This window comes from Aythya fuligula, chromosome 7 (genome assembly GCF_009819795.1).
Source record: "Aythya fuligula isolate bAytFul2 chromosome 7, bAytFul2.pri, whole genome shotgun sequence".
NCBI classification, from domain to species: Eukaryota; Metazoa; Chordata; class Aves; order Anseriformes; family Anatidae; genus Aythya; species Aythya fuligula.
This window is the reverse complement of record NC_045565.1, coordinates 16,261,613-16,273,834: the sequence shown is the minus strand read 5'-3', so window position 1 is coordinate 16,273,834 and position 12,222 is coordinate 16,261,613. Positions and strand designations below refer to the sequence as shown.

Sequence of the window (12,222 nt, the reverse complement as noted above, 5' to 3'; positions counted from 1 at the left end):
CACCCTTCCCACTTGCCATTGTTTATGGTTTTCAGAAACTTGTTTTCAGTTCTTAAAATACGGTTTTGCTGTTCCTGGAGTACACAGGCACATGGTGACGCTCAGGCTCTGGCAACAGTTCAGCTTAGCTCATTCTTGTGGGTTTTTCTCCTCGGCCAGATGTCAAATGCAGCGTGGATTTTGCCCCACTTTGTGGATTGTTTGGCACTGTGTGTCTGCTTGGCTGAGGAGGTCAGACAGATCTGTCCTGGGAGGCACATTGTTCTCAGTTATTCAGCTGTTCACTAGTAAACATTAAAAAAAAAAATGTTGGAGGGGTCAGGGGAAGAGAGAAATCAGAATTTGGAGCATTGCCCAAGCATGGTGTAGTAGCACCACAGAGAACCTGTGAAATACAAGTGGCAATGTGCACCCACCTAATGGCATCTCTGCTCTGAAATGCTCAAGAAAACCTTGTTTTTCCTTCTCTATGCCTTTCTTGAGAGAGAAAGATTAACTCGAGTCCCTTGTCAGAATACAGCTTACTGGCTCAGCGTTAGCTGCTGTCTGTACAAGCTTGTGTAGTACAATGTGTAATGGGTTTTCCTGTGATTTCCCTTGAATTTGCCCATATTAGTTCAGTGTCTGAACGTGACAGAACCTTCTCAAGTTTCCTTGCAGTTTTTACTGTAGATAACTGCTGCCAGTGTATTCAACAGCTGTTCTTTACAAGGCTTGATTGGAAGCTAGCCTCCAGTAACGTTCTTCCCACATAGTATCTGGATGGAGTCATAGCTGACTTAAACAGGAGTGGAAGAACTTTGCAATGTTAGACTTTCTTTGAGAGACTTAATACTGTTCTGGCTCAGGGATTTTCCTCAGCAGTTTCACATCAGATGTAGATGTGCACATGTGTGTTTCCGTAGACAAGAAATCAGAACCAGACATCATTTAGTAATAGCAAAGGCCTCGGAGTCAATACCTCTATTTACATGTAAAACATGGATGATATGCACGTCCATGGTATATTGCAGAAGAGATGGGCAAGTGTGTAAATTGACCCCCTTCAGGCCCTGCTTGCAAATAAAACAGAGATATTCTTAGCCCCTTGTATTTCAGTTTTAAGTCTGTGGTTTTTGGTTGCTGTATTGTTCTGTTTAGGGGAACAGAACAGTACGTTGGCAGGGGGCGGTCAGTTGAGGGAGATGACGGCCCAAGTAAACCTTCTCCTAGGCTTGGTGGTGGGTCCTAATGCTGCTGTTTTGCTCTCTTCAGTAGGAAGTGTCCATGCAGGATCAACGTTCCCAGCGATTCAGGGGGCTTCCTTGACAACTCTGTCCTCACAGCCCAACTCCCTTGTTACAGGGGGTTTTCCTGCCGAGGATGAGCAGCACAGTCAGCCTGTGAGCCCCCAGGGTCTGCACTACCTCCACTCCGCATACCGAGTTGGTAAGGATGGCCAAGTGGGTTTCTATGGCCCCGTCAGAGGGATTCAGGGCAGGGCTGCAGGTTTTCACTCTTGTTTGGTAATTCGCTACTGCACCTGTTGGGGGCGATGGCATCCTAGCTACCTGGGGAAAGCCAGTTTATAAGGGAGGCATAGCGATCCTTCCTCCTGTGCTATGAAGGTTGAAAAGTTGCTGCTGAGATCTATGAGAGTAGAAGAGAAAGCTCAGTGGGTTAGAATGGGGAAGAGTCTTGCCTCTCAGCTGGTGTGTTCTAAAGGAGTCTGGAGGGCATTCTGAGGATGTGGTTGTGGAAGCTGTGACTGTGTGAAACAGTGGAGTTCAGTTCCTGCTGCTCACAGATGGTGCAGGCACACCTCTAGCTTAACACCAGTTGAGTCTTCAGAGGCACAGGGGGATGTGACCTGTGCCTCTCCAACTCGGTTGTTGAAGACTGACACGGAGCGTGGGGATGTAATGGTGTTCCTTCCCCAGCCACACTGGTTGTGAGGAAACTGTCTCTGCCTTACAGTGCCGCTGGTACAGGGCTGTCAGTCAGTCGTGGGGTTTGTCATTGAGCGTAGACTGCAGGGAGCTACTCAGATACGGTCACAGTCCAACCCAGCAGGTACTTGGGGAGGGAGGAGGAAACCTCCTAGGATAAGCAAAGCCAGCACAGGACAGCAAAAGAAGTGAAACAGCAAGAAAATGGAAGAAAAACTGCCTGGATGTTGCCTGAGTTTTTTTTGAAAGCTAGAGAAGGAAGTACTGAGTCAGAAGGAAGTCTGAGTAAGAAAGGGGTGCAGATGTCATGGGAAGCATCATAGCGGTAAGTAGTAAGCCATGAAAGGCATTTAATAGCCCAAGTAACAGAATAGGGGATGGGGGAAGAGGATCTGGAAGATCAAGACAGGCATTTGCATTATATTTTACAGCTGTTTAAATGGGAGAGTTTGTGTGAGGAACTGTAACAGAATGAGTGAAAAGTTTGCAGATTGACGCTACTGCAGCTCCCTGTTGGCCTGTTGTCTTTGCAGCTAAGTAGTTTGATTTGAGTAGCCTCTTTGTTGCAAAACTTGGAGCAAATCTGTTGTTCTCCGGACAACTTTTGTAGTGCAGCCTTTGGGGCTGGACCCTGCCGTAGATCCCAGTGGAGCGTCTCTTGGCAGCTTTGTGAGCTGTGATGGCTGTGCACGTTCCCAGCCTGGAGCAGACCCAGCTGCTTCCTTTGGTGACAGTCTCCAAGATGGGCCTTCTGTTTCTCTGTGGACTTTTTGCAGCCAGGGAATTTTATGCTGGAGAAGGGCAGGCCAATGAGGTGGTGTTGCAGTGAGTGAAGTGCTAGACTAAGTCTTACAGGGCAGAAGTGCTGCTTGACTCTGGCTGCCCCTCTCTCACAGGGATGCTGGCTCTGGAGATGCTTGGCCGAAGAGCTCACAACGACCATCCCAACAACTTCTCCCGCAGCCCACCCTACACGGAGGATGTAAAATGGCTCCTTGGGTTAGCTGCAAAGTTAGGTAAGGCTCAGAGCAGTACTTCAGCAGAAATCCACTTCTTGGGATTTGGACCATGGGGGGGAAAAAAGCTCTCCTAAGAGTGCAACTTCAAAGACTGGGTGAGCCTGCTGTCTGATTCCATTTCTGAGGGTTTCAGAAGACCCCTGCTGCTCTTTCACCCAGACAGTCTTCCCTTTTTTGGGTTCTGTAGGCTTGCTATTGAATTTTGAGGCACTGGATGCGTGGGGTTGGACAGGGCTCAGAACTTCAATTCTGTAACAATAACCTTTTCTTTTCCCTTTCCACTCTCTCAGAGGTATTCTTTTCTTCTTTGTGTGCATTTATGCCTTCTGTGAAGACCTTTTATAGGAGTAGATGCTTAACCCACCAAACATTTGGGTTTTCTTTTCCTTTTTTGGGGGGATTTGTTTTACTTACACTTTTATCTTGGATCTTTTTTTTTTTTTCCTTCTTATGTTCTTAATTCTTTCATCAGCATTAAGAACTTAAAAGCAACTCTACAAACAGCCTGCTTAGTGGCATGACTGCTGCTGCTGCTGCAAGGGAGCTCCACTGCAGACAGCAGTGGGGAAGCTTGAATCTCCTTCCAGCATCCACAAGACTTGGGTGCTGGTGCTGCAGGTGCTTCCTAGATGGGAGGCTGGAAGAGATAGGAGGAGGTGCAGTGTATTCTTTTCTCTGTAGTTACCTTGCCACACCAGTTTTCTTTCATATCTCTTTTTAAAGACAGGTCAGCTGGGAATATCAGTGACTGAGTGGTACTTGGTCTCTACTCAGACCTGATGGATGTATCAGAATAATCTCTTATCCCCATGAGTTTGCTAGACTCTTCCCTAAGCCTGCTGGGAGGATACATTACACTGAGAAGAAGGTGTTCCAAGTCCAGGTTCTTGCTGGGAAGTGCGTGATTTTTTGAGTGTCTCTCACCTTAACACCGTTGTTCTGACCTCTCCTTCCTGTGCAGGTGTAAACTACGTGCATCAGTTTTGTGTTGGTGCAGCCAAAGGGGTGCTGAGCCCTTTCGTGCTGCAGGAGATCATCATGGAAGCTCTACAGCGGCTCAACCCTGCCCATGTGCACAACCACCTGCGCACCCCAGCCTTCCACCAGCTGGTGCAGAGGTGCCAGCAGGCCTACTTGCAGGTAATCTGTGGTCTGTCTTCCTGCCCTGCAAAGCTGCCTGCCCTGCAGGAGCTGCCCGTGTGTGCATGTGCAGAGAGGGGAAGGGGCCTTGGTTACTGGTAGCTGAGCTGCTGCACTGCCTGATGCATGCCTCGCCCTCAGCAGGGACTGCAGCGGGCACAGCTTGCCTGTGTGGAGGCTGCATATAGAGGGCCACACTGCTGATTCTTCTAAAGCCACTCACCACACTGGATGGAGTGGTTTTATGTTCCCTGTCCTCTTTCTTTCTCACTCCAAGTGCTACACAGGTCTTTTAACTTTTTCCTTGCTATGTTTTCAAGACACCTATCCAACTCTTTCTAGCCTTTTTATTCTTTCCTCTTTTGTAGTCTGTCTTCACCACATCACAAAGCCCTGGCTGGCTGGTGTGCCAGTGTTGGCATTAATAGGGGAAGTGGCTTGGTCACCTACCAGTACAGATGAGATAGCTCAGGTTTTACAAGTTTTTTACTAGGATAAATGTGTTTCCATGAGCCAGCTGCCTGTTCCTTAAAACGGTGTAAACAGGACACCCTCCATACACCCTCTTCTCTGAATAGGTGACCATAAGGGTGGTTCTGTAGACATGCTGTCCAGGTTTGGTTAGCTGTCCTATCACCTGGCTGGTATTTCTGGCAATGACAGCTTCTTCACTTGAGCTGTTTTACTGAGCTCCATTAGGGAAACAGATTTCTCAAAGGCTGGACTGGCAATTTTGGAGCCTGAGATGATAAACTGATGGAAGTAGCAGGTGACGACAGAGTGCTGGCCCTAGAGGTATTCTGTAGCAACTTAGTGCAAACCTCACTCTTGCCATACCCCTCAGTGCAGATGATGTCCAGTGACTGTGCCGGGTCCCCACATGTAACCTGCAGAATGAACAGTGTGAGGGCTGGGTGCTGCTGGGCAATGGAGCAGAGCTTTAGCTGGCCCTTTTGCTCTGTACTACGCCACCAAATGGTGCTCACGAAAGAGAGTGCCTGCTGATGCTGTGTGGTGCATTTGGTACTCTGAGGTCAGCAGCTGCCTTGGCCACATTAGGATGTAAGATACAACACTACTGTCTGTTGAGCTAACTCTCCTCTCTGTCAGAGCCTCTGAGTCTCGGGACCTCTCGCAGGGTAACGTGAGCGCGTGACGTATCACCTTTGGAGCTCTTGAGTCCTGCTAAGAATGTCAGCAGCTTGCGGGTGGTGAGCAAATACCTTAAGGCTTTTTCCCTGTTCCCATCCAGTACATCCATCACCGGCTGATCCATCTCATTCCAGCTGACTACGATGACTTTGTGAATGCCATCCGCAGCGCCAGAAGCGCCTTCTGCCTGACTCCCGTGGGCATGATGCAGTTTAATGATATTCTCCAGAACCTAAAGCGCAGCAAGCAGACAAAGGAGCTGTGGCAAAGGGTGTCTCTGGAAATGACCACCTTCTCACCATGACAGCGGGCGGAGCTCCACGGACACACAACCCTTTGCCCTGCATAGTTGTAGTTCCATTTACACCATCCTTCCTTCTGGTGTCTTTTTTATTTTAGTTTTAACTTGTTGGAAACCACTGATTTGATGTATTTATACCATAACATTCCTCTCCAGCACTGTTGCGTGTTGGCGCTCTGCTTTGCTCGCTCTTCCTCCACCTTCCCAGTGGGCTGCAGGCTTCAGAGGCATCAGGTAATGAGAAGGAAGTCGAGCTGGCTGCCCTGTGGTGTAGTCACTGCTTTTTTCCCTGAGCCCCTGGAGGCTGTCCTGCGAGCAGTTTGCAGTGTGATTACGCACGTGTTTGAGGGGTGGGGGAGTCTGTCTTAAATATTTATTTTGGCATTTATAAATATGTAAACTTTTTTTTTTGTTTTTGTATGGGCTTCTCTTACTCCACACACCATCTCCTGTTGGGAGAGGCTGGGACTGCAGTGCACAGCCAGTGCTCCCTCCATTCCTTTCAGCACCTCCTGCTGAGAGAAGCTGAGACTGGAGTAGCAGGGCCGGGGCCACCTCTGCAGCTTTCTGCAGCAGCTGCTGCTGGCAGAGGCTGGAGCTGGGGCAGTCAAAGTCCAAGACTGCCCTGAGCTGCCTGGAGGCTGCCAGAAGTGCTCAGGCTCTTTCTCAAGAGTGTCCCTCACTGGGCACTCCTGGCTCTTAGGACGTTTTGATCCTGGTCGTTCGGAGTTGTACAATCGTGTTTCTTTTGGCTGGGGTATTACTCTCCTGTAATCAGTTTCTTATCCCTTGTCTCTTCTCGTTTCCTGATTAAACACTCGTTTTCTTAGACTGACTCTCTCTTCTCTCTGCTGTGATGTTGACAGCGATGGAACTGGCCAGCTGTGTGTCAGTGGGAGCTCTGAGCTGCTAGCTAGCTGTCTTGCCTTGGGAAATAGCAGCCAGCACGAGGCAGGTGGCCAGAGCCAAAAGTTTCTTGCCTGGTACTGCTCTGAGAATGACGTGTCTCTGCAGAGGCTGAGGTACGTGCTGACTGGGTGGTGAGGGGCGTGAGCGGAGCTGGGGGCATCCCGTGCAGCATCTACTCTTCTGCCAGCCTCTGGGTTCCTCTTCCAGTGTGGACAGCAGCAATACCGTGTGGTGACGGCAGCTCTGTATTCCCAAAACCTTATGCAAAACAGTAGCTGCTCGCACTTGGTGTAATTGATAAGGACTAGTGGTGTGCTCCCGTGAGTTTTAAGAGGTATTTGGTGGACTATCTCAGAGATGCAGTAGGGACAGTGTTGCAGAAAGTTAATTTTAGAAAGCTTTTATTTTTGTGCCAAGGAAATTTAAAAGGCTACTGCCGTCTGTAAGCATACAAGCACAGAAATTTCAGGGTTTTTTAAATTGGTAATCAGAGAATTGATGGATGTTAAGAATCTTAATGTCTCACTGGTAATATATTTTTGCTTCTTACTTGGATTTAAGCAATGGCAATAGGGAGCTTTTAGTTTCTGCAAGCTAAAAATGTATGCCTGTGCGATCTTTTCAATGATGCTCTTAAGAAAGTTAACTAACTAAATAGGGCAAAGCAGATGAACAGGCTCCTTTGGTTTTCTTCCTGTACTACACAGGCCAGCAAGAGTAATCAAGGTTGTGCTTTTGATTGTACAACTATTTAAATATCTCCTTAGAGCCCTTTGTATACCTCCATAAGGTGTTCTGCTGTCTAGTTACATGCTAGTTTTAAATGCTGATGCTTGTAAGAATGTGTTAAATTTTGTGTTTTTCAAACTAATTCTGTGTTGGTTGTGAGTTGTCTGTTATTGAGCAAAAGTCCAAGCTTTTGAAAGGACAGACACCCCCATCTCTGGAAGGTCGAGGTTCCTGGAGCACTTTCTCTGGTTCTTGTATGTTCAGAACTGGGAAAGTAGTTTGGAGAAAAAATGAGTTTTCTAATAAAGTCTAATCTTTTCCTTTCCACTACACTTAGACCCTGAACAGGCAAGTTTTCAGACTCTTGCAATTAAAATACATCAGGAGCACGAGAACATTGTCACCAGTATCTTTGGTTTGAGGAAATACAGTGGAGCTGCTTACAGTGAGGTTAGAATGGAATACATAGGGAAGTATACTTGCTCGCTTTTTGTGTAGTCCTCATAAAGTGTGTAAGAGAAAAGAAATAGCAATACCCATTTTCTTCTACTGTGCTCAAAACTTTCTCTTTGATTGTTTTACCTGCTCTAGTCCTTATACAGAAATTGCGCTGCTTCCATTTGACAGACCCTGTCAGAGTTGTCTTCCAGCAGCTGCAGAGCCCATGCAGGAAGAGCCAGGGAATCTCACCTCAGACTGACATCGACCAAACAAGCAGCTCAGTGGTATGAGCCACAGGTCAGTAGTTTCAGAAGTTTCCAGTCTTTTCTCAGGAAAAAAGAGAGTACTCACATACAGCTGTGAGAAAGAGGAGCTGTGTGGCGATGCTGCCTTCTCATTTAGTCACATCTGTCTGAACACACTCCACCCTGGGTCTCTGGAGCTATTTATCTTGTTGTTTCTGAGCTGTATCCTATGGAAATGTAGCTGAGCAAAGACAGGAAAACAGTGAGATAGGAGATGATGATGTTTTCTTTTTCCTGCCTTGTGGTGGGTAGACTTTTGAAGTAATCTTTCCCTTATATGAGATTAAGTGAGCCCTGGTGGCCCCAGATTTGTTAATTTACCATTAAGCTAGAAAAATTAATTCCCAGTGCAATTTTGTTAGCTTGGTCACTATTCCAGGTGTGGGGAAAGTACTTAGGCTCAGAAATTCTGAAGATACTTCAGCAGAAAACCTGTGAAAGAGCAGAGGTCACAGCCACCTCAAATTCCCTCTGACTTCAGTTAACCATTGTTTTTTCATGTTGAGTACGTGTTCTCTAGGGTTCAAACCCTCACCAGCAACACATGTGCTCAGTGCAGGTTAGGCTATCTGCCAGGCAGCTGCCTACTCTAGAGTTCTTCCAGTGTAGAAATGTCCTTTATGTAGCTGAGAAGCTGTTTTGTTATTTTCTGGGGGGGGGGGGGGGGATTGGCTACTGCTACTTCTCAGGCTTGGCAACAAATGCTGAATTTAGTCAGCATTAATAGCGACAGGTATTTGTCCCCACTTACGTGAAGATGGATGAAATTCTGTGACAGGTGACCTCGCAGTGGGTTAATGTCTTGTTTGCTGAAGTCTAATTTGTGGTCCATTCCTTGAAGGTAGGCGGAATGAGGTCTTTAGATTGTCTGTCTTCCTTTGTCCTCTGTTTATGATGACTTTTTCTTCTTTGCCAGATTTATTTTTCTCATGTGACCATAGGAAATACTTTTTCTCTCCCCTTCCCTGAAGAAGTTAGTATCCATTTAGTGTCTTTTCCCCTTACCTGTATGTGGTCTTGTCCTTAAAAATAAAGTTGTATCTAGGACAGTAGCAGATCTAGACCTTAATCATTTGATCCCTGCATAATTTCTGAGTCTTTAGGGGGTAACATCTTGGCTTTATTGACTTGGTAAATGTGCCATAACTACAGCTGGACTTTGGGCTATTTGGCTCCTCAAGAAGGAATGGTGTGATGTTTTGCTCTTACACAGTGGATAAAGTTGTGCTTGGTCCACATCTCTTGCTACAGACACGCCTTTTTTTCTGTATGACTCAGGTAGGTACACCAGGCTCCGTGAGAGCCTCCTTCCCGCTGTAGGGGAACATGGAGGACATACTCACCTTCAACCATCTTTCTTGCCAGTGAACGTTTTCCCTTGGAAGCCCTTTCCAGGAATCCGAGTTAGCAGAACATTGCTTGCCTTTGGCCCGCAGTGTCTTTACAGCAAGTGAACAATCTGAGTTGGAGCTGTCATCTGATGATGTGACATGCCTAGCAGGTAGGACTAGAGTCAGCTGAAAAGTGTGTTTCTTTATATGCTTTCTTAACTCCTCTTTGGGATATGTACTCTGTGTACCCTAATTAGAGCACCATATGACGTGATTATGGTGAAATAACAAGAAAGAGGGTCTTAAGTAGTTCCTTTTTTGTTTACTACCTTCCCTCTCATGCCCTAGCGTAATTCAGATGTGGATTTTTGAACTCCTTTCTGCTTCTTGTTCCTATTTTAAGGATACTTGAACTTGAGGCAAGGTAGGCAAGGCTTCTGTCAAGGAGTGTCATTAATCTGTGAAAACTGCAAGTGCAGTTTGGGGATATTCTGTGCTAGGGTTTCCGTTTGAGCCTATGATCGATTACAGCGTTTTCTCAGGGCTAACTGCCAAATGCAAGCCTTGTGAGCTGTCACAAGGTAACTTCACTGCTGCGTATTGTTAATTGTTGGTACAGTAACAGTGTCTGTGCTCTGTAAGCAATTGTTTTCTGTTCAATGTTGCCTGTTTGCAGTTATAGCATAGCTACTTAATACTGTACAGTCTGCACTGCACAATTACTCAATTGCTGTAAGGGGATGGTGAGCTATAAGAAGGGTAATGCATTAAAAATCTATTGTGTATAGTATGTGTACGTAGATGGCATGCAGTTTGACCGTGGAATGGTCCCTCATAATTTCCTTTGATTTCATGCTTTACTTCACCTTGTTTCAGTCAACCAGGAGTGTATCGCTGTTAGAAATGATGGGGCTTTAAGGGCAAAAATCGTGCAAGGCCTTAGTGTCAACATGTTGTTATAAAACTTGACATGCGCCTTTTCCAATACTTGACTAGACAGAATTCTGAGAACAGTCTGATTTGTGATCCTTTGTTACCAATGCAAAGTAAACAAGCTGGTTTTCAGCCTGCTCTTGCAGTGTCAGAATTATGGATATATGGTCTGCAAGCATTTTGGAGAGACTAGACAAGTCAATAAAGTGATACGGATGAGAATGGGGAGGACTTGTGTCTTGAAAGGCAAATACTCTTTACAGTCAACAGTAGTTTGAGGAGGTTAATAAATTATTTGTACATATTCCACAACAGTATTATAGATGAAAGTGTCAGGTGTACTTTGTTGTACCAAAACCAACTTGTAAAGTGCTTTTCAGTGATAAGAGTTAGTTCTTAAACTTAACTCTAAATGTTTACTGTTTTTTTTTTTTAATTCCACAAGCCATTACTAACAGGGGGACAGAACCAAACAAGAGTTAAAGCCCAAATAACCGGAGGGACGGTACCACTACTCACTCTGTTGCCTACTGAGTGAATGGATTTTTTTCTTCCTAGCGTGAGGCAGCCTGCTGGAAGCACTTGTGTTTGTTAGATTACACTGACTTGGTGGCCTACTCACAGATGCACAGTCAGTCAGCAAAGGGATGAACAACCAGCTTCATTTGGCACGTTCAGGTCAGTTTGTCACTAATTTTCTTGCTCTGTTGTTATTGCTACAGCAAAATGACCAGTAAGGAACCAAAGGAGCCTCTTAGTCAACTGTGCATTTGAGACCACTGAAAAGCAACAGGACCAGCTTATTTGTTCAAGATGCTTGTTAGATTAATGTAACTTCAGATCATTGTTTCTTTCTGACTTCCAGTATCTGTAGGCTTCTGCCAGGATTATTATGCCTTTGTGGTGCTGTCATCAATTTAAAAAAAAAAAAAAAAAAAAAAAAAGGCAATTTTCAGGGATCAGATTGTATGTAGAATTGAGCCATGCTACCTACGTAGAAATTCTTTCAGGACCTTTAAAAGTTCTTTTTACTCTTTAATTGGAGGCTCATACCAGTTGTCAGCATTGCCCTGTGTTTCCTGTACTGAATAAAAAGCAGTCTATTACCAAGTATCTTTCTGATTGAATTCCAGAGGTCGTGAGTGAGTAAAAGTTTCAACTTAATGTTGCTGAGCATTCTTTGCTAAGGTTAAAAAAAAAAAAAAAAAACAGTTTTCTTAGCATTTGTTTTGCCCATTCTCACCTGCCATGCACATTTCCAGTTCTGAAGTGATGTTATCCTGCTACTCTTTTAAAGTCACGGACCTTTCTGATGGCTCAATTTCCTATGCATCAGACAAAAAAAATACATTACAAAACAATTTTCAGGTAATGTTCTGTGATTAACATTATCCTTGTCTTGAAAGCTGACTACTTACGATGAAATTTTCCTTACTGAACAGGGAGTTAAGATAAGGTTTATTTAGTACTTACTTCCACTGTTAAAATGAGTTGTGAGGGTAAGTGACTGTGTCAGTACCTAGTAATCAGCGAATCTCACTGGAAAAGACTTCTGTTGGCTTTTTGAAATTAGACCTTCTGCTATTGTAAGAGCTTCTTTTAAGATGTGGGGGAGGCTCTTCCCACAGCTTTGAAGGGATGGCTGGAAAATGGGATGCTTCTACAGCAGTGTGCTCTAAGAGGAAGTTACCAGCTTTGGGAATGACTCTTCAGCAGCTATATCAGATAAGAACATCCTACATCTGGATCTGGCCACAGCAGGTGATTTGTTTTCCATTACTGTATGCAGTAAAGAACTAGCATAGCATAGAAATGAAGTGATCAGTGGGAAGGGAGGGATAAATAATGAGGATATAGAGCTGCCTCTTGCTGCCTTGACTGAGGGACCATCACCAGTTTAACAACCCCGACATTTAGAAAACCCCTCATACATTTATTCCTGGTACGTTTTTTATTATTATTATTATTATTATTATTATTATTATTAGAATCTATTTCCTTGAAAATTTACCACAATCTTGAGGTAAAGTATGA

General features: G+C 45.1%; 1 protein-coding gene across 2 annotated transcripts in view; it reads left to right on the top strand.

The window, feature by feature from the left end:
- Positions 1-11,107, top strand: part of ZSWIM8 (zinc finger SWIM-type containing 8) — a 69,470-nt gene extending 58,363 nt beyond the window's left edge. The window contains exons 23-26 of one of the 2 annotated variants that reach the window (XM_032191568.1): positions 1,255-1,428; positions 2,825-2,944; positions 3,909-4,087; positions 5,340-11,107. In XM_032191568.1, coding sequence (XP_032047459.1) covers positions 1,255-1,428; positions 2,825-2,944; positions 3,909-4,087; positions 5,340-5,543 — 677 coding nt within the window. In that variant the 3' untranslated portion in view covers positions 5,544-11,107. The remainder of the gene's footprint in view (positions 1-1,254; positions 1,429-2,824; positions 2,945-3,908; positions 4,088-5,339) is intronic. The other variant, XM_032191569.1, reaches the window with a different exon arrangement.
- The last annotated feature ends 1,115 nt before the right edge of the window (positions 11,108-12,222 follow it).